Source organism: Dicentrarchus labrax, unplaced genomic scaffold, assembly GCF_905237075.1.
Source record: "Dicentrarchus labrax unplaced genomic scaffold, dlabrax2021, whole genome shotgun sequence".
Classification (NCBI taxonomy): domain Eukaryota; kingdom Metazoa; phylum Chordata; class Actinopteri; family Moronidae; genus Dicentrarchus; species Dicentrarchus labrax.
Genome location: NW_026136721.1, coordinates 20,536,270 through 20,558,906, shown reverse-complemented (window position 1 = coordinate 20,558,906; position 22,637 = coordinate 20,536,270). Strand labels below are relative to the sequence as shown.

General features: G+C 40.1%; 1 protein-coding gene across 1 annotated transcript; it reads left to right on the top strand.

Moving 5' to 3' along the window:
- Positions 1-10,663: 10,663 nt before the first annotated feature.
- LOC127354148 (uncharacterized) lies at positions 10,664-21,781 on the top strand. Its single transcript, XM_051383844.1, has 4 exons — positions 10,664-12,333; positions 14,943-17,532; positions 19,044-19,117; positions 20,486-21,781. Exons 2-4 carry the CDS (start codon positions 15,009-15,011, stop codon positions 20,579-20,581), a joined length of 2,694 nt encoding a protein of 897 aa, XP_051239804.1. The 5' UTR covers positions 10,664-12,333; positions 14,943-15,008; the 3' UTR covers positions 20,582-21,781.
- The last annotated feature ends 856 nt before the right edge of the window (positions 21,782-22,637 follow it).

Sequence of the window (22,637 nt, the reverse complement as noted above, 5' to 3'; positions counted from 1 at the left end):
ATTGGTAAAGATGGAGTCTTTTTGACTTGGTTTTGCTTGACTTGCTTTTAGAAAAATATAAGAAATATATAGAAAGTGTATAGTTAGGACCTTTTGTCATGTTTCAGATGAGTTGTTGACAGTTGACAGAGATGATTTTATTTAAATGATTGCTCAGTGCACAAAAAGGTCAAATTATACAATATTTCAGATTAAAGTCTGAAATTGAACCTACCTGTATATAAAATAGTTAAAAGTAATGAATACTAAATGGGATTTTGAAAAAAGGAATTGTACTTAATAGAACATTTATATAGTACATTGTTGTACTAATTGAGTAAAAGATCTATACTTCTTCTGGCACGTTTTAGCAGCCTGACACTGCCAGCAGTGAAAAAAGCACTTGCTGTTTACTGTCAATAATTACAGAATGTTTCAGACGGAATGTGCAATAATTAAATTGGACTTTAGGTTTCTAAACAAAATTTTGTAATTTCACAATCACAGAATCGATAGGAGAAGGGATTCTGTCCTCTTGCATCAACAGTGTTGCAAAACTGGAGGTTTCTGATCCAATTAAGTATTTCTACAAAGAGAGTTAACGTCCTTCAACAGTGTATGTGATTTCAGTAGTCACAGAGAGTCCAAAAAATATAATTTAATTTCACAATCCACAGGTAGAGAAAGGGACTCTGCTCCGGTATTTTCTGTATTGTGAAACTGGATGTTTCTGAAGCAACTATAAAACCAGCCACATTCCTTATTTAACACTACAGTGTGACTGACAAAGGTATCCCAACGACTGCCTTCAAACAATACAGAATGGGTTTGGCTGCATGTGCCATCGCTCTGCTCTGTTCAGTGTCTGTAAGCCATTCAGCTCCTCCGAGCTGTGAAGAACTGGTCCGGCCTTTGGATCAACCTGATTTCCGTCATTTGCAGGGAAGATGGGCTTTAGTTGCAGGCAGTCTGAGCCATCTACCGTACCTGGAGAGATTCAAAGAAAGAGACAGTGCCACTGTGAACTTCTCCAGCAACACCAGTGACACTAACATTTCCTACACTCGCACCATCCGTTTAGATAACAAGTGCCAGGGTAATTCCTACAACATCTCCCTAGAAGGCAGCAGTTTCACCTATGATGGGACAGATAGAAGCAATTTAAGCGCAAACTTCGTCTATACATCCTGCCATGACTGCTTGCTGATGCGCATGAATGTGGAGTCAGGGAAGCGGCAGCATTTTTATCTGTTCAGCAGGAGGAGGGCACTGGACCAGAACGAGATGGAGGAGTTCAGGGCTCAGGTGAAGTGTCTGAACATGCCTCCACCTGTTGTGATGGATCCTACCAAGGAGCTTTGTCCAGAAAAGACAACCAGCAATCCAGCAGGTCAAACTTAAGACAAAACAGGGGTCACTGAAAGGACTGAAAGACATTGAGAAGATGAAGTTCTGATCAATTCTATGTCAAAAACATGGTCATTTAAGTGCCAACACTGTATTAAACATGGCATGGCAACATTACATTTTCAAACTTTTTTTTAAGTTTCATGTTTCAAATATATGTGTTAAAAGTAATTTTCGAGGCCCTGAAAACTGAATCAGCTTTTGTGTTAAGCAATGGGCTCTTGTGTGGAAACAAAATGTTCTGCCAAAGTTGCAACAGTTTTAATAAATTGTATGTCAGTCAGTGGATGCTTTGTGGTTAATTTTGTTTGCATGTTTCTAAATGTTTATGCAGAACAATCAATATGGCACCATCAAAAACTGCTTAAAAACTTGATTTAATTACATGAATGTAATGCAGTTGGGGTTATGTATTGGAAACTATCACCTGTTTTTCTTACTTTTAGGCTGGAAAAAAAATCCTTTTTAAGATGCAACTTTTTGAAAAGTATTTTTTTCAGCTTGTTTGAGGATGCTAGACTTTCACTCATTATGTGCATTATGTTAAACAATGAGCTTATTCATCTTTCGGACATGTTGTTCATACTGTAACTGAGTGCAAAAAGCAGATAATGCTGCAGAGATGGGATTCTTCATTAGAGAAACAGAGATAGGATGCATTATGGAAATTCAGTTTGCAAAGATTTTAATTAGGAAGGAACTTGAATCTGAAATTAAGTTATTTATTAAAATAAATAAATATAAATAAAGTCAACTAACTAAGCAGTTGATTGATTTACATTCAATATGCTGGGAGAAATTGTAAGAAGTTTGCTTTATTATTTAGTCTTTAGCTGACATTTCCATCTAAGTAGATTAATGTTATAACATAAACATCACATATTACTGCATATATTTTTCTTTGATACATAAATTATCAATAATTATGATTAAAAAAAGAAGTATGTACACATCTATCTATTCTTTTTATGACACGTATTCTGGATTACATTGCGGTGGCAGCAAGCAGCAAGATAGCCCTCCTTTGCTACTTCCTGCAGCTCTTCCTGAGGGATCCAGGTGATTTCTTAGGCCAGAGGGGATATGTAATCCTTCCAGCATATTCTAGGTCTGCCCCAATGATCCTGGAATGCCTTCAGAAATAAAACACACTTGACTTCCTGCTGAGAAGGCAGACACAACTCTCACTCTGGTAATACAAGTGTCGAATGGCTCATAGCTATGACCCCAGTACCACATACTTCCACAATAACCCCCACAATATATTCTCAGGGGGCACAGTCTTAATCCATCTCCAAATCCACAGCACACAGGTAGATTGGATGGGTGAACTCCCATGGTCACTCAAAGATCCCTGCTGTATCATCAGTCCAAACCGTCAGTTCTCCTACCCTGCTAAAAAAGTCTGGGTTAAGCCCTGCCTTCCCCTCCTGAGTCGTCCAAACTCTTCCCACACCCAAATTTTTGCTTCTGCAACTTCAGAAGCTGCAGTTCTGGTCTCCTAATACCTGCCTGCTACCTCAGGAGGTCCTTAGGCTAGCCAAGTGTGAAAAGGCGTCTTTGTCTTAACTTAACTTAACAGCATTTTTCAATGAGGGTGTTCACAAGTGGCTTCTTGTTGGCCCCTACAACAGGCACCAACAACCCTCTGGCAATAACTCCATGCAGATGATTCCACAATGGAGGCTTTGAACATGTCCATAGCCTCCCTGGGGATGCAGGACAAAATTCTTGTAGACTTGGGAGTTGAACACCTCAGTGACTTATCCCCAGTTCACACTCAGTTTATCAGATTACCTCCCCCCCCACTACCTGATTCAATTCACCAGCTGGTGGTGATCAGTTGACAGCTCTGTTTCTTTCTTTATCCCAAGTGTCCCATGGGTACAGGCACGGCTACAAGGTGCTTATCAGCAGGGTCAGGCCCGGCTCCAGGAGAGGACCCAGGTCTCTCTATTCCAGGTGTGATAGTTCTATATAATTGAGATATATCTCAAAGTCACAGATTTTTAAGGGTGTTTTACAAGAACAAGAGTTTATTAAACCGCTAGCACCAACACCAAAATAGTGTTGCATTTCAACACAGTGAACTCAGGTAAGAGAGGGGCAACAAGTGAATCTCCAGTGTAAACATTTAAAAGTCACAATACTCAAAACAGTTCATTTCACAATCACTGAAACCACAGGTTAAAAGGGACTCTGCTCTCTGGAATTTTCAGTGTTGTGAAACTTAAGGTTTCTGCAACAACTATAAAACCAGAAGAACAACCATATAATGCAGATACTTCAGTGCATTTGAGACCTGCCTGCAAACATTACAATAGACCATATAATATGATTTCAACAGACACAGATATGTTTCCTGTTTGTGCCATCGTTCTCTGCTTCATGTCTCTGAGCCATTCAGCTCCTCTGACCTGTGAAGACTTGGTCCGGCCTTTAGATCAACTTGATCTTCATCATTTGGAGGGCAGGCGAGCTTTAGTTGCAGGCAGTCTGAGCGATCCTGCACACCTTGAGCACTTCAAACGTCGAGAAAGTGCCAGCATTAACTTTGCCAATGAAACTTCCAAAACTTCCATCATACGCGTCTTCGGTTTCGGTGACAGCTGTGAATACCTGAACTCCAGCATAAGACTTGAAGGCAGCGGCTTCACCTTCTATCATAACAACCTCACTGTGACTGTCCTCTATACATCCTGTCCAGACTGTCTGGTGATTCGCTTCGACAACGAGTCAAAACTTCTGCGTTTATACCTGTTCAGCAGGAGGAGGGAGGTGGAGCAGAAGGAGATGGAGGAGTTCAGCACTCAGGCAAAATGTCTTAACATGCCCCCACCTGTTATGATGGATCCTACTAAAGAGCTTTGTCCAGAACAGACCTCCAGTGATCCAGCTGCACAAACTGGAGAGAAAAGAGAGGGACAGAAGGCCTGATGAACAGCCAACAAAGAATACTATCCTTAAATCAGCCTTAAGACACTGCCAGCATCACATGACTTTACTGGATTACTTTAGAGAAAGTGTTTAGTCTTTTTTGTCATTTATGTAGACATGCAATATGCCTGATATAATGCAATAGGAAGCAAATCAGCAGTTTGTATGTGTTTGTAACTCATTGTTTCCCAGAAATTAAATTGTTCAGATGTATCTTTCAGAACATATTTTCCAGCTAATTTACAGCAACCTTTGGAATTTAGAGTTTAATAAAAATGCATTTTTTAATAGTAGTTTTAATTTTGTGCCAATATTTTCCTATCATTCCTTAGAGACACTATATATATATATATATATATATATATATATATATTAAAAAACAGTACATACAAGAAAAACATTACTGCCTTTGACACCACAGATTTGTACGTGGCATGCACAGCTGCCACACACAAAATGTTATTATTGAAAAGTATGAATTCAAAAAAAGAGTCAGAATAAGAATCAGATGAACTTTATTTCCCATTAGAAGACGATGCAAAATGTTCTTTGACAAAGCTCACAAGCAAACACATTGCCCATGAAGTCCAGAACCTGCATTTCTGCAAAACTTCAAACAAAGCAATGATTTTATTTTATTTTTTTAAATGTTCCACTTAAGCAAGAACTGACCACTGAAAAAGTCTGCAGCCCTTGTGACATGTGATAGCCTTGATACGAAATGATGAACCTTTTGAACACGTCTTTACTGTAATTCCAATTAGTTAAACCTAAAATCTCTATTCCAGTACTGTACTGTATTCCAGTACAAACACTGAATTTACTTTAAACCTCAACAATCGAAGGACACCAGAACAGCTGCATTTCCTTTATATCTAAGTAAAGAGACAACAAAATGACACAAACAAGTAGCGCTCCAGTGCAAATATGAGTCACAGTACTTTTTTATTTCACAATCACAGAATCCACAGGTGTATAAGGGACTATGCTCTCTGGTGTTTCCAGTATTATGAAACTGTAGGTTAATTATTAAACCAGACAAGCCTCTTTAAAACACCATCCTTTTCACACACAGCAGTGTGTAACTGTGTCCAGATGTACCGTCATATGATTTCAGACATGTTTACTGTGTGTGCCATTGCCATTTTCTGCATGGTGTCTGTGGGCCATTCAGCTCCTCTGGCCTGTGAAGATGCTGTCCGCCCTTTGGTTCAACTTGATCCTCATCATTTAGAGGGCACATGGGCTTTAGTTGCAGCCAGTTTGAGCGATCCAGTACTGCTTGAGTTCTTCAAATGTAGAAATAGTTCCAGCGTTAACTTCTCCAATGCTAGTGCGACCTCTGACATTGTCTACACACCCAGCGTCAATGCTGGTGGAAAATGCCACTTTCAGTCCTACAATGTCTCACTGGAAGGCAGCATTCTTACCTTTGATGAGCAACATCAGGTGAACCTCACTGGGATCTTCCTCTATACATCCTGTCCAGACTGTCTGGTGATGCGCTTTGACAACCAGTTGAAGAAAGTCATGCGTTTGCATCTGGTCAGCAGGAGGAGGGAGGTGGAGCCGAAGGAGATGGAGGAGTTCAGGGCTCAGGTGGAGTGTCTGAACATGCCTGCACCTGTTGTGATGGATCCTAGCAAGGAACTTTGTCCAGAGCAAAGCGTTACCAATTCAGCAGCTGCTCAGACTGAGGAGAAACAACCTTGAGGAGATACGTTGGTTCATGATAACTGATGATATTCTGTCACATTTTGTAAATATAATAAAGCCAGTTGCCATTGTCTTTTTTCCCACCTCACAATGACAATGTTTTTAAATTCATTTCGTAATTTGAGAATCAATTATTGGCAGCTCAGTCAATTATTGGGAGCAGTTGCACAAACCTCCCATGGCACATATAGAACATCGACTCTCTCAGAAGCCTCGGACAGTTTGCATATTCTTCTGTAATTAAATTCATTGTCAAGTTGAGGCATTAAAAAAAGAATTGCAATGCATTAATTCATGAAATCCATTCAGGCAATTCAAATAAAACTGATTGTGATACTTCTTCAGTCTTCGTACACTTCTGTATTGTTCTGTGATTAACAGTCACTAAAAGGGCATTTCAGAAACGTATCATTGTATTTCCATAAAGTTGGGGGACGTGCAAAAGAAAGGTTTTCTCAAACTTCACAAAGCTCCCTCCAGGTGGTTGTACTCTGACTCTGATAAGTAAAGTCATATGAGTGCCCCTTTAACCTGTTAGACCCGCCGGACCGGTACAATGCTTTACTGCCTGTAAGAAGTTAATAAAACGCTGTGGTGTTTTTCTTTTTTAAATGTTTCCAAAAGACAAGGCTTCAACTCTACCAAAACAACAGTCCAAGTGTATTTTTCTCAAACACAGTTTGTTTGGCAATAATTTAAACAATTAACCAAAAAAATAACAGCTCTGTGAATATAAATATATAAATGTTTTAAAGAGTTCGGTCTAGACCTGCTCTATTTGAAAAGTGTCCTGAGATAACTTCTGTTATGAATTGGCGCTATACAAACAAAATTGAATTGAAATTGAATTGAATTGAAGGGACAGTCGAAATGAAACGCAGCAGTACACATATATCCGCTTGCTCAACTCAGTCATGTTAGCTTTCAAATTAAACTAGAGAAGCTCATCTTTCTGCTGATACCAAGCAAAACATAATCCAACCTAACCAGCTCATGTCAGCCCTGTAGCAAAGACGCAGCAAAATTTAGCATTTTATCGTCAAAATGTGAAATGCATATGAACGTTATAATTGTGCAGCAATTCTTCATTTACTTTGGGTATGTCTTTTTAGGCGTTTTTTCTGAAAATATGGCTAGGGCTTAACAGGTTAATGTAGGGTGATACGCAAACTGGAGGAATTTTTTTTTTCTTCTCTAATAAATGTCTACAAACAGTATCCACACTAATCAATGCATTTTGTCTTTAACATATTCATGGGTATATGTGGAGAAAAAGTCAAGGGGTGGCAAGAGGATGGCATGGTGACTTTAAGGGGTGAAAGAAATACATGCTGATTTAATCACAAACAATCACATATATCAATATTTACCAAATGAACATTTTTAAACTCAAAAAAATTACATTATTGTGGCCCATTAGAAAAGCATTGAATAGAAATATCTAACAGTGGCATTAGAAATCAATAAATAGTTTCATTTATAAATCTTCAGACATATTTCCAAATACAAGCCTATCACTTAGTTTAAAGTTAAATTATATAACTATATATATGAGTTAAATTATATGTGTTCATTTTCATTTTCATGAATCTTGTTCATGTTGAATTTGACAGTATTTGGCAGCTGGTGTGGCATGGCATTTTTTAGGCCACCCTAGTCCTCTATATCCGCCCCTGAACAAAAAAATAATGAAAAAGAAGAAGGATCGGCAACAATTTTGATTAAACTTTTTAAGCAAATTTGCCCCATATTCACAGGTTCCAGCTTCAACAATGTGAATATTAGTTTTATGTATTTCTATGTATGAATATGTATTTCTTTTAAAAAAATGAAATATCTTTAGGTTTGGGTTTAGGAATGTTGGTCAGACAAACCAAGCAATCTGAAGATAAATTATTTGGCTAAACCTGATAATACATACTTACTACACTTTCCTGCTTGCTCTGTGTGTATCTCTCTGACCCAGTTTAGAGGCTAATCAAACATTAGATCATTCCCAAACTTTCTGTCATTGTACAATAATGGAGTGTACAGCTAGATGACGCAGCACAACTATAGTTTCTTGATGCAGGTTGTATTATAAAACCAGGTCCACTCTTGATGAGAGAGAAAAACAGATAAAGGGGTGAAGAGGAGATATCTACACAAACTCATTTCACCATACAGAGACATGTTTGCTGTGTTTTCCGTCACCATCCTCTGCCTGCTGTCTGTGAGTCATTCAGCTCCTCTTTGTGAAGATTTGGTCCGGCCTTTGGATCAACTGGATCCTCATTATTTGGTGGGAAGATGGGCTTTAGTTGCAGACAGTATACGCCCAAACACACAGGCTGGCTCAAAACTCAGCAGCATGACAGTGTACTTCTCCAATTCCAGTGAAACTTCTGTCTATTCCTACGACCAGTTCAACCGTATGGATGAACAATGCCGTCATCTGTCGCTCAACCTCTCTATAGAAAACAGCACTTTTACCCATGATCCGGACAACTTCTTCAAACTCACCTGGTCCTTCCTCTACACATCCTGCCCAGACTCTTTGGTCATACGCTGGGTTGTGGAGAGTGAGGGCAGGGAATCAGTGGAATTGACTCTGTTTAGCAAGAGAAGGGAGGTGGAACAGAAGGAGATTGAGGAGTTCAGGGCTCAGATAGAGTGTCTGAAGATGCCTCCACCTGTTGTGATGGATCCTACAAAGAAGCTTTGTCCAGAGAAAACCACCAGTGATCCAGCAGATTTTATTAATAATATTTGGTCACATAGTGTAAATGAATTTGCACTATAGTACTGTATGTGCTTTTTGAGATGAGAAATTGTCTTTTTTCTTTTTAATCCTCCCAAATATCTTCAGTTAATTTGGGTAATGAGGTGCCACCCTTAAATCATCTTTGGACACTAACATAGTATGCCATAATGGTATTTAATTTGTTTGCCTGCCCTATAACAGCAATAAGTTATAACTATGCTGAAATATACCACATAAAATGCAGAGAGGAGGGTGAGCAATATGCATTATCAAGTATTTGCTGCCCTTTAACTTTCGGTGGAAATTGTTATTTTTAAAGAACTTGTTGGATCTTTGGCATCTGGTTAATTAAATGAATAGTCTGACTTTTTGATAAATACACTTATTCCCTTTCATACAGAGAGTTAGATGAGAAGATTGGCACTACTCTTATAGTTATCATATTATAAGTGTATATAATATTAAAATTGTCCTGAGATATTTTCTGTTATATGTATAAATAAAATTGTATTGAATTGAATTATATCTTTTTTGTTTGATCTGTACAAAACAAATATCACCTTTTTATTTTGTTTGATATTAAATATGTCTTTGTTGGGACCAGTTGCCAGGCAACAATCAAAGACTCCAGAAAGTTACTGTCTCAGCAAAGAAATAGTGCGGTATATAACTCCCTGTCAAACAATAATTACATTTTAAATTTGTAACCAAACTAAGTGCACATGTTCGCAAGGGTTAATTAGATTTGCCTCAATTTGCCGCACTGCAACCTATGGTCAATTCAGATGACTGCCACTCCATTTCTTTTTTTTTTTTTTTTTTTGACACAGTCATTGTTTGGACAATAAATATCACATGTTGTTCAGATTGGTCAAATGATGAGTCTGCACTGATATTCAGTGTCTTACTGTAATTAGTAAAATGTTCTACTTTGGCATATGTTTGATCAAACATCGTGTCACTTTTCTTCTTTTTACCTGTTCAGGACAAACAAACAGTACACACAAAAACAACATGACAAAATTGCATTGCCTCTACTTGTAAGAAGGTGTGTGGAAAACTGGCTTCCCAGAAGGTCAGCCACTACTCTGAGGATACAAAAGTCCAGGGTTTAAATGCCCAGGTGGTCAATGTGGTGATTCATGATTGTGCAAATTGTGTTTTTTCAAGTTCTTTCTTGTCACAACATGCTTGGGTCCTGATAATTGTGGCTAGAAGTCAATGTGATGATTATTTCTCTATAAAACAAATTATTAACAACCTTTTAAAGTCATTTCACTCCCGGTACTAATTATATTTTCCTTATTATGTTATTCTATGTTAGCAGTAAGTAGGTAGTTATATGTGAAAAACAGCAACCACTTTTAGTATATGAAGGGGAAATGAATGTCATTTTTATGTGCCAGACTTATGAGTTTCAAACTGGAGGGCTCTTTTTTCCCCATGTGTAATTCAAATGTTTACACCACATATTATTAACAGAATCACAATCCATTGCCTGAGGTGATATGCATGTGCTCATTTTTGACTGATTCTACAAATGAGAAATTACTTTCATCTTGGTTATGAACTTGATTACACGTAGCTGCTGTTTGCATTGTTGCTGTCTTTGTAAGCAAAGACAGGGTTACAGATTACGAGTTTGTATGTGCACTATGCTGCATTCACAATATACACTTTTTTTTTTTTTTACAGAAAATGTCTAAATATATGAATGTCCCACAACATTCAAGTGGGATGGAATCACAAAATAATACAAATAATGAGCAAACTTTTTTCATTGCCCAATAATGGAAACCCCATAGATAAGGAATTGTGAACCTGTACTGTGTTGCAATACTGGACATTCTTGATGGAATCTGTACTATAAAAGCCTCCAAGGTGACGATATCTACACAGAATCAGTACAATTTTAACACAGAGACATGTTTCCTGTGTATGTCCTTGCTTTCCTCTGCCTGATGGCTGTGAGCGATTCAGCTCCTCCAGTCTGTGAAAAACTGGTCCACCCGTTGGATCAAATGGATCCTCACCACTTCGAGGGCAGATGGGCTTTAGTTGCAGGCAGTCTCAATCACCAGCCATCCATAGAGGCCCTGAGACTACGAGACAGCATCACTATGTACTTCTCCAACTCCAGTGAAACCTCCAACTTCTCTTATACCCAAATCAACCGCTTTGGTGATCAGTGCCAGGAGCTGCCCTACAACATCTCAGTAGAAGGCAGCACCTTCACCTTTGATGTGGGCAATCGCTAAAACCTCACAGGGTCTTTTCTGTATACATCCTGTCCAGACTGTGTCGTGATGAAGTGGGTTGTGGAGTCAAAGAAGAGGCGATCTCTAGACTTGTACCTGCTGAGCAGGAGGAGGGAGCTGGAACAGGAGGAGATGGAGGAGTTCAGGGCTCAGCTGAGGTGTTATCAGCTGCCTTCGCCTGTTGTGATGGATCCTACCAAGGAGCTTTGCCCAGAACAACCTGAGAGCCAATGAACAGCAGCAGCTCTGTCTAAGGAGACAACAGAGGAACAAAAGGCTTTAGAGACTTTGGCACATGATATTCAGTCACACAGTACGGAAACATTTGTATGACAGTATTTTTGCTTTGTACAGATTGAATATATTCATCTAAATATCTTGAACCATAGGTTTATAAAGGCAATGCTTTTTTTATTTTTGTCATGGAGAGATGTCACCCTAAATCAACTCTTGGATGCTGCCAATACAGCATGGCATGGTGGGATTTATTTTGTTACAATGTCTATTTCTGTTTTATGTCTGTCCATTTTGCAGATATGTCTCTGATGTAGTGCAGAAGAGTTTGAATAATCAGTGGGGATGGATTTCCAAAAGACACCTGCAAGCTTGAATTTCTTGCCCATTATTTTTTTTTCTTTTTTTTTTAGATTCAAGTTTTGGATTCAAGGATTAAAGGATAGCAGGTGTTGTGTCTTGTACCGAAGCTTATAAGGCAAATTTGTGAATTGTGATTTTGGATTATATGAATAAAATTGACATGACTCAATTTGACTACTTTAAAAGTAAATAGATTTGTTCATCTGAGTGCTGTGAATTAGAAAGTATTCTCTAAGCTCATAGATTTTTGTGGTTTATACTAAAATGTAATGAAAAGACAATAAAATTAAAGCATGCAACCATATTCACCCCTCTATCCCTCTGGTACATTGTTCATTCACTCGCATGGTGTAATAATTAATGTGTGTTGCTCACTAATTGGATTAGTACTATACATTTTCAAATCCACAACAATAGGGTAAGCCTCGAGCACATGTTCGTGCATGCACACGTGCTCATTCTTGTGCATGTGTTAGTGACTGTTTGCTTGTGAGCATGGTATGCAAATGTGGGTGTGAACGCACAGGGTACTGAGGGTGTTAGTGCACAAGGGAGGACATACAGGCAGTGAGGCTGTAGCTGTGAGCAAAAAAAATCCTTTTGTGTTGATTAAACATAAGTGACTTGAATCAAGGCAAGTGTGAATTCTCTCAGAAATGTGTGTTGGAGGGCATCTTCAAAGCATTTTGTTAACAGGTATGTGCAACTACATTATTCTAGTATTTAGATTTAGATTTACTCTTCTTTTGTTTAAATTTAAATTCTTGTACACATAGATTCATTAAATTCCAAGCATGTAATTAATTACTACTATAGCAAACAACTGTATTACAGAAATTATTCTAAACAGCCAAGACTGCAGAGACCAGGTGTTCCCAGCGTTTCTTTTTGCTACAATGACTAAAACGTATCAAAGTAAGTCAAATGTGCAAAGAACTATGTCAGCAACCATTAGTTAGCAACAGAGCTAATTCTAATTAGGGATGAAGTTAGATGCATTTGTTTAAATTCATTTGCATTTGTGTCAAATGCCCTTAGATCTTAAAGTACCTTAGGACACTGCTGACCCTAAAAAGGAGGGCAAGTTTATTTGTAAGGCCCGTCGCGGATGTAATTTTAATGATGACCATAATTTTGCTGTTCTTTTGATAAAGTGAGCCCCCTTTGTAGATAATGAGCAAAACATAAGTCTGTTATGTAACAGAGTTTTAATCCGCAATCTCTTGCAACCTTACTTTGCAACCTTACTGAGAGAGCTGGAGAACCTCTGAGCATCTTTAGAAAATAAAACACTACAGCACGTCATATTAGATATATAAATGTGCATAAAGGAAGAATCTCATTAGGGCATGCCAGAGTTTACACTCAGAGTAGTCCGATTACATTACCATGCCACAATATAAATGAGAGTATTGTTTCACTACTGTAGCATTGCAGGATCATTCTATTAATTGATTTAAGCTTGTTTGTTTTCAGCAGGAATCAGTAGGTGTGACATTTTTAAGCCAAGATTAGATTTCTTACCAGAGTTTAAAGTCTTACAACAATCACCTTCCCACTGTGACAAAAGACTCGTTTTCATGCTCCATTTCACAATGAAACTTCATGTTGAGTGACATATTATGCTTCTTTTATGAAAATTGCACCAGAGTGAGTCTGTCAACATGCAGTATATTGTAAAACATGGCTGGTAGTAGTTTACCCAAGTAATACCTGATATAGAAATTAGATGTATGTATAGTCTTCTCCAGTGATTTCTTGTGTCTGGTATCTGTAAATTTGTAGGATGCATAAACTAAATTGAATGAGCCGAGGTTCCGTCTCATTTAGATGCAGTGATAACTTTGTTGCCAACTGTCCCATTCACCCTCCCACACACGCCCCATGAGAAAACAGCCAGCCTGACAGCAGCCAGGGTGCATTTCATAATGGATACTGAATGATGTCAATGGCGCATCCGCTCTAATAAGCAGTTTTATCTGAAATAAATATATATGTTTTAACAATGTGGAAATTATAGCATTTTGCTTTGCCTGTCACTGCAGGTGTAGTACAGTACATAGTTTTACCAGCGACAAATATAGTGATGCAGTGAGTGGTCAAACCAGCCATTGTTGATTATAAACAGTGTCTGTCATGGCTCACTGTCCTCATCCTAATTTCCTCACATTTCGCCACATTGTTGTGCCTACATGCTCTGCCATTATTATTACTACACTTTTCCCTACTTGTTCTGCCATGTGTCAGTTTCTATTATTGTTACGTGAAGGGGGAAGTGCACTGTAACTATCAAGCTATCTATGTATCGTATCTGTCCATCTGTCCCAATTAATCAGAGACTAGCCATCCCCAGTGCTATGATCTACATTCCCCTTAATGATCTCAGCATTGGAGTCCAGCCATGTTGGCTTGGCAAGAATCACCATGGATGGGAATGGGAGTTTGTCAGGATCCAGGCTGAGCGGAAGATGACAGAGGAGTTTTGTGTGTATATGAGTGGGCTAGCGAGGGAAATAATATTGCTAGAGGGTTACAGAGAGACAGTGTGTGTGTGTAAGTGTGGGTGTGTGTGTGGTGCTGAGCCATTCCCTAGCCTGTAAGCTGATTAAAGAAAGGTGTGTTCAGCAGAAAACTTTATGCGTTGCACAGTGGAGCAGAGTAGCTACTACCTTACAGCCAAAGCCAAGCACAAAGTTATAAACAGCTTGCCTGTCACACAATAACAAGAGCCTTCAGTATCTGCCATTAAAAAGATAGGGCGTAAATGCACGACACATCTACTTATTTCTGCTGCTCTAATCCTGCACCAGCTACCACACATAATTATCTCAACAAATACACAAATTAGTGACAAATTAAGAGAAACGCCCACATAAAGTGTCGTAAGATATCGGGCTACCACAAGCCTATAAATGTGATACAGTTAAAGACTGGTGCACTTTGCAAATGCCAGTTGCTTAAACAAGATGAAAAGCAGTTGTTTGTATTAATTTTTATTTATTTTGTATTTTTAACATTTCTTTTAAAATGTGCGTTCCCTTCTAATAACTGTGGTGTTGCAATACAGGTTGAATAAGATATGAGAACAGAAATGAAAACATAGTACTTAACATTTCAAAACAATTCCGCAGTAAATGTCACAGTAAACACAGTATGATAATTCATTCTCTTGGCAATACTATAGCAAGACATTTCATCTGCACTGAAATAATGGGATGTAAAATGGGTGGCCGTGTTTGTTGCTGAACTCTGTTAATCACTCTGTTGTTCCCCTTTCCCTTCTGTGTTCCTCTGCTTTCACTCAGACTGACTGGCTGGAGGCCGAACATCCTGACTGCTCCAAACGGTTTTACATTAGCAGACTTGTCACCATGGCAACAAAGCCTGTGGCCTGGCAGGAACAGGGTCCTGTCAACTCACTAGACGAGTGGGTCAATGAGTCCCGAGCACAAGGTGAAGTGGGTGCAATCATAAGCCACAGCTCTCCTCTGCAAGACAAAAAGGCTCCGAGGGCAGAACCTGAAGAGGATATAGACGTCCTGGAGCCTGGAGCTCAAGACGAAACTCTGCCAGAGAACCAAACACTCTTAAGAACCGAAATAGCTGATGCAACCAAGTTGGAAAATCAGGAATTAACAAGAATTAGTCTGTGCACCCCCAGGGAGACACGAGAGATGGTGACAGAATTAGAACAAGTTGCCCAACTATCAGAAGCATTACAGACTCAAGAGGAATTGGAAGAGTCTGTTGATCTATGTGATGCTTTCCCGCTTCCTCCTCCTGCCTTCTATGATTTATCAACAGAAGAACTCACTGACAAAGAGGATTTTTCCAGTCTAGAGGAGGAGGAGGCTGAGTGGATCAGTGATGGTGAGATGATCTCAGACCCAGCAGACCTTATATCTCCTGATAGCCAAAATAGCCAAGAATGGCCACAGACAGCTCCTCTCGCTGAGCCATTTGAGGAGGAGGAGGAGGAGGAGGAGGAGGGAGAGGTCGATTCTATATCTGAGGAGATGGCAGACGATAATATGACAACAGAAGAAAATGTCACACAGCTGAACTTCTTAACAGATGGTTTTGACAACAGTGAACCTGAAAATAATATGTCAGGGGCTGCAGCAGCTGGAAAAAATTCAACTCATCATTTTCCCTCTGACAGAAATAACTCAGATGTCTGCTCTCCCCCTTTTGCTGATGAAAGTGATGAAGAAGAGGAAGTGAGCATTGATATTATGGCTTGTCAACAGCAATGGACAACACTAGATATCAGAAGTAAGCCTTTCCCACCCTCATATTCTGCCAATATCTCAGTTTCTTCTGAACAAACGTCAACCCTGCCTGCAATTCCCTCAGAAAAACAGCAGAAGGAGCTGTTGTCCCAGAGCCAATGTGAACTTGCCCCCAGGAGAGAAAACCAGGAAGCTGCACAACAGGTGCTCGGCCAGGGCTCTCCACCTTTGTCGACCGTTGCCATGGAGCTGTCCAATCGGGGCAGGGCAGCTTCTCAAGGCTCTGGTTGTATTGTAGCTGCGAAAGAAAGGCAGAGCAGGGCGGGGGAAAGAACAGAGGGAGAAAGCGAGCAAACAGGTGGAGAGGAAGGGCAGAAAGAGAGTGGACTTGAAAGGAACAAGGTAGTTAGGCAGCAACACGGTGGAGGACTGTTAACATTTTCAAAAACAGTCAGAACACAAGAGCTTAAGACAGAAAAATACAGATTTGTGCGTTCCAAACACACCAGGATGGAGAGTGACTCGTGTGACGACAGCCAGAGTGACAGTGGAGTTTCAGCAGACTTCTCCCCATGCAGCACTTTGGAGGGCAACACCACCATCTCTACATGCACTCCAACTGCTTTACCCAAAGAGACTCCCATTGAGAGGGAGATTCGACGGGCTATAGAGCGTGAACACAGTCTGAGAAGGTCCAGAGGGCTTCCAAATCCACCCACTTCACCGGAGTATGTAGAGATCCCTTTAAGGAAAACTGTTCTCTGCCAAGCTGTAACGGCTAAGTCTGAGAGGTGTCAAGGCAAAGACAGGCAGTTTGCAGGCAAAAAGATGCAGCATGAGATCTACGAGGAGGTCCAAAGAGAACAGGACCTGGTCAAGCTCGGAAAGGTCCCAGGTTTCTATGACAAAGGCACAGTACGGCAACTCAAAGAGAGGAAACAGCTTTTTGAGGCCTTTCAGAAACCCAATGACTCAATGACTTTGTCTATGTCAGCCAGAAGTAAAACCGAGTCCTGGTCTTCTGCCAGTGACATTTCAACCCTGGTGAACCAGGAGGACATGTCATCACAGGCATCCACAATAGAAGGCTTATATGCAGAGAGGAGTCCTACGCAGAGCCCAAACTCAGCGAAAGGAGGGAGTTCTACTTTTCTAACCCCCCGAGGACCAGGCTTCTCCAATGGAACTGGCTGTCAGGTCATCATCCTAGAGAATAACCTAAGCGTCCCAGCACAGAAGCTCTACCATGCCAAACCAGAGGCAGAGCCCGTCACTGTAGTTGACTCTGGAAGACTTAATATCTCATCATCCAGGACAGAAGGACATGGTGGGATCAAAGGAAGGGAGCAGGAAAAAGAGGAGGAAGAGGTGGAGATGGCACCCAAAGAGAACCCCTTTTTCAAGCTGCGCACCTCAACAAATTTAGTCAAAGTGGAGCAGGACATCCGGGAGGCTCAAGAGAGGGAGAAGGAGCTTCACAAGCAGAGGATCAGTCTTTACGGGGGCACAGAGGGTGCAAAAGAAGGGGGGGTAGGACGAGGAGGAGGAGGGGGAGGAAGGCCAGCCAGCATAGAAGTAAAGAGTCCCACATTGTCTTCTTCCTCACTGAATGGACTGGTTGTACCTGGCTCATCATCCAGGGGAGTAACTGGACCCCCAGCAGGTCAGTGTTGTGCTGAGTGTTGATCTTGGAGTGTGTGGGGTATAACTGATTCTGCTTGCACTCACAAGCACACACAGACAATGTGTATGTGTACGGTTGCTTGTGTGTGGGTATGTGTGTAATTTTTATATCTGCGGTGAGATGATGAAAACCCCCTGAAACAGCCCAGTGAGCACATTATTTCATTTTTCTCATGGTCAGTGGAAAACCGCAAACAGCTATCGAAACCAGCGTTAGCTGTTATGAGCAATAATTTTGCAGTGGAGACCATAAGCTGGTAGACAAGAAAATAAAATTCTGTAACTCCACAATAAATAAAGCATCTAGTCCGTCATATTAATTGCAAAAGTTGAGATGAGAAGTCCTGAGTCATATCTCGACACTTTTATTGTCTCAGCAAGAAAGGAGTCTGTTGGAAGAGTCCAATTTTCAAATAAAGTCTAAATCCAGCATTCAGAAAGTGCATACAACTTGTTTTTTTAGCTCTTGTGGTGATATAGAGTCAGTGTAGAGACTAATGACAATGAGAGCAAATGTGAAATGCAGTTCAACTGAGAGGATGAGTTACAACTTTGCTGCCATTGTGTCCATGTACTGTACAATAGTGGTTCCCAACTGGGGTATTTCAAACCCCAATTTGATTAGACAAATATATCAACTCCTGTACACTACATGTCGTGAGTGAGTGTCTAAAAGCTATTGTAGTTAGCTAGGAAGTAGGGTCTAACAGCAAAAAGTGTTGGATAGAGGGTTAAAATAATTAGCAAAAAATATTAGATACATGATTGAAATAGATAGAAAAAGAAGTATTGGATAAAAGGTTAAAATTGTTTGCTAAAAGTATTAGATACGTGGTTGATAAACTTAGTACTTAGATAAGTATTGTGTAAATTGTGAAAAACCAAAAGTATTGGATAAACAGTTTAAATAGATGATTATTAGATTATTAGCTAGGAAAAAAATAGCTTCTATTGGTGACATGCGTGGGTAAATCAGACAAAATAGGTTGGGAAAGGGAACAACTGCTGTATAGTATGTTTGAGTGTATGTTTGTGTGTTGTTGACAGGAAGGGTTGCCAGTGTGTGTTTTTTGACTCTATATGAATCAAAGTGTCCCCAACAATTGCGTGTCAAACTGACCAGGGTGTGCCACTAAAGGACTTGAATGACCATGACTCAGTGTTGTGACATGAACAATAATGTATTGTTTCATAGACAATGAGTCCAATAACCTTTTTCATATTCCTTCATTTCTAGAGCCTACTTTTTCTTTCTATTTCACCATGTTCATGTTCAATCAAACACATTTCTATTGCTTACTTCCCACTGCATTCCTCTCTCTATCCACTCATTTCTCTCTGCTGCTTCACCATTTTCACTTATAATTTGATTCAAGGAGGCTCACGGTGTGAAGCACTAAACAAAATCACAGGAACATCTTTGCCTGATTGATGCCCTGCTTTTGCTCATCCTGCCCTCAGCTGCTTTTTTATTCTTTCTCTCTCTTGCAGCACGCCAGTCAGTTGGCAAGTTTGGCATGTGGCCCCCAGCCCAGGCTGAAGAGGACAAGATTAACCAGCCAGAGGTGAGCCAGCGATGTCAGTCTTCCCGTTGCAATGAAGTTTGGATATTACAATTTCCCTTATACTACTGCATACGGAGACAATATTTGACCATGTGGAAACACACCAGGACGCATAGTGACATTTATTTAGTATGTTTTGCTCTATTATTTAACACACCAAGCCATCTAGTATACTAGGTATAGGACATGGAAATGTAGGCAAATCACCTGCCTGAGTCTCTCTTGAATGCAGCGAAGGAGATATCAGGTTCCACAATCATAACGCTTCTTTAACTGATAGTTCAAATATGAATTGCAATGTGGCTTTGGGTGTTTAATTAGTCTCTCAGCAGCATGAATATGAACACATGTTTAAAACTGCACCGGATTGTAAAGATCCAATGAAGAAAGGCTCTTGGGAGGATGTCAGCATCTCTTTTGCACCAAATATGGGCCACAAACATCTGATAACACACTGAACACACAGTAAGGAGCTTATCATTATAGATAAGGGAAGAAGGCAAACAGCCCTGAGACAGAAAGGGAGGGAGAAACTGTAGAGTGGGATTGTGTGTGGGGGCAGGATTGTGTGTGTGTGTGTGTGTGTGTGTGTGTGTGTGTGTGTGTGTGTGTGTGTGTGTGTGTGTGTGTGTGTGTGTCTGTGTGTGTGTGTGTGTGTGTGAGTGTGTGTGTGTGTGTGTGTGTGTGTGTTCAGTCAATAGCAAAGAAAGAGGAAAGTCAATTGAAAATCCCACTGATTTCCGTTACCTGCCTTATGGGTCTTGTATCTCTTTGAAACTGTGGTATCTCTGATTAGAGTTGAGTGCTGCTCCGTGGCTTTAGTTCTTTAATTCAGTTTGACATTGATATGCCGGGTTTCAGCTGCACGGTTCAGTTTGACGTTAGCATTAGTAACGTTTTTGCTCTCTTTCCTCTCACTGCTTAATGCATCTGTCCCTCTATTTCTTTCTCTCTCTGCTGGTTGGTTATCTGCTCACTGCATAGACCTGGTTCCTCATCAAAGTTCAGGAATAAACGAAGGATTGCCGGAGAAATTGGCCTCAGTTGTTGACTTAGTCATACTGAACATGGCCTTGGATCACAGTCGCATTAACCTCCCTCTGACTAACAGACCTAATGATGCTCATCCAAAGAGATGTCCTCTAGAGGAAATAAATTCACCCTTCTCTTTTAATCTTTTTGCTCCTTTTTTCCTGTGTTAGCTTATTGGCCACATCTCCTGCTTCCACACATCTGATGTTCCTACTCTTTAATTCTCTTTCTTTTTCTACTTGCACTTTCACATATAACTTTCTGTCTCCCTTTCTTTGTTTACCTTGAAATCACCACTAACTTCCTGCCATGCTTTGTTCCCATCTTTTCACCCAGGTCCTTCACAGTCCCCGGACCCCCAGACACAAGAACCCTCTGGTGCAACGGTGGGAGGCAGGCCTGGTCAACGGCCACCATGAGGAAGATGACTGAGGGAGGAGATGTTGACAGACCGAACTGAAGGAAGGAGGACTGGCTGAAAGACTGTGAGATAAAAGGAGCGCAGTGTGAGGAAAGCAGGAACAGACTAGAGGAGGGAGCTGTGATAAAGAGGAGGAAAGGGAGAATGTGAAGTGAGAAAGAGGTCAGGGATTGAGGCTACAAAGGGGGTCAGGAGGATTGGGAGCGAGGAAAAGGATTGGTCGTGGACTGAAAACCCTGAAGAATCCTTCATCAAGGAGGAGAGTAAGGAGGAAGAGGGCCACCTATTAGTGGATAAGCACATGGCTTGCTTCTGGTGCTGGAAAACTCTGAGACTAATGAATGTAAAAAGGCAAAAATGATAATAACACTGCACTGGAGAAAAGAAAAATGTAAATTTAGTAAGAATGGGATTTTTAAACCCTAATGAACTTCTTTACCGTTGGGTATTTTTGGAATAATAATGACTTATTATTTGTTGATGAAAATAGGAGTGGAAGAGTATCTGATAGAAAATGTGTCATTGCCAGTTTTATGCCTTCATGATGTCTTACACTGAGTTACTATTTTATTACACCTGTACAATCTAAAGCAATCCCATGTCATGGCAGTGCAATAAATCCTACCTTTGTATAGCTAAGCCCGGTTCAGTTTTTAATGGCACTGTATCAGAGAGTTGTTGATTCAACTTTGTGGTCATTATAGATGTTATAGTTAGTGGTTAGGTTGTATTTGACGGCATTATAATCAAACTTGTCTCTGAAATGTTCTCCATTTCCATATATGAAGGAACTTTAAGTTAGAAATTCCTCTCAGCATAATGGAGTCCAGTTCAACACCAACACTCACTACAGTTGCTCAGCTTCATAAAGAGAATTTATTTCAGCGTTGTTGTATGTGATCATGTTGTTGAGGTTTTCCTAATAAACTGGTAACTCAGTGTATAGGCCAGTGATCTGAATTATTGCCCCAGTCTTAATCCATGAATAGCTAATTATTTTGTTATTTTCATGCATCACTACTGAAAGCTGGATTTTAGTGCAATAAAGCACTGTCTTAAATAAGTGCATAGTTGATCTGTATTTCAAAGCTGAATGATTCTGCTGTAAAATACCCACACAAATCTTTAATAATAGCTGCTCTGTTGTTAAATATCTTTCAAATGATGCAGTTGGTATTGTATTTTGGAATGAACTTGATACACACAATTAAGGTTGTCTCCTTTGTTCATTTATTCTCTTTTTGAACCTGACTGAGGCAGACATAATATACAATTCAGTGACACATTCAGTGTTAGTCTACTAACTCATGTACCACAGCAGGCAAACAGTAAAGTCCACAATGGAACCATGTCAGTCCTGTTTCTTTTTTAGGCCTGTTTGTTAACTGGAGCTTTTAGCACCAACTCTATGTTTTAGCCACAACATAAATGCCACAGATGCTCTGGTCAATTATCTTTATTTGGATCCATTATACTCTCAGTGGTCAAAGAGAAATGTGTCACCATGGATACAGCTTTGCAAGATGCTCTGTGCTAGAATTAAGCAGCATAAATGCCCCAGTGGACCTTTGTGTGTGTGTGTAGGTGTGTGTGTAGGTGAGATCAGCAGAGCACGCTTTAGTGACCTCCCAATCTCCCGTGAATAATTCATTACCTAATTCTGACTGGACGCAGCCCAGTGACATTACCGGTACATTATTATGGAGGAGCTGCAGCAACTTAAGTGCTCAAAATTATTAATAAGCTTCATTCCTCACTAGGCAGCTTTCCTCACATTGCCATGTTGCCAGGTCCAATAGCAATTTACCAAAAGTCTTGCTATTACAGCAAGTGATAAGTGATGTATAGTCTTTCAACATGTTTGAAAATGAAAGATAGCAAACAAACTACACTCCCTACAAGAAGCTTGGCACTGAGGAGTTGTGACACACAGTATACTTTCTGTTTCCTGAGAAAGAATGTCATAGTCGAAGATCAAGGATCATTTTTTTATACACAGATCACCAAACCTGGCAACTCGTCCAGTAACTTGTACTTTCCAACTTATTGCTCTCTCTCTCTCTCTCT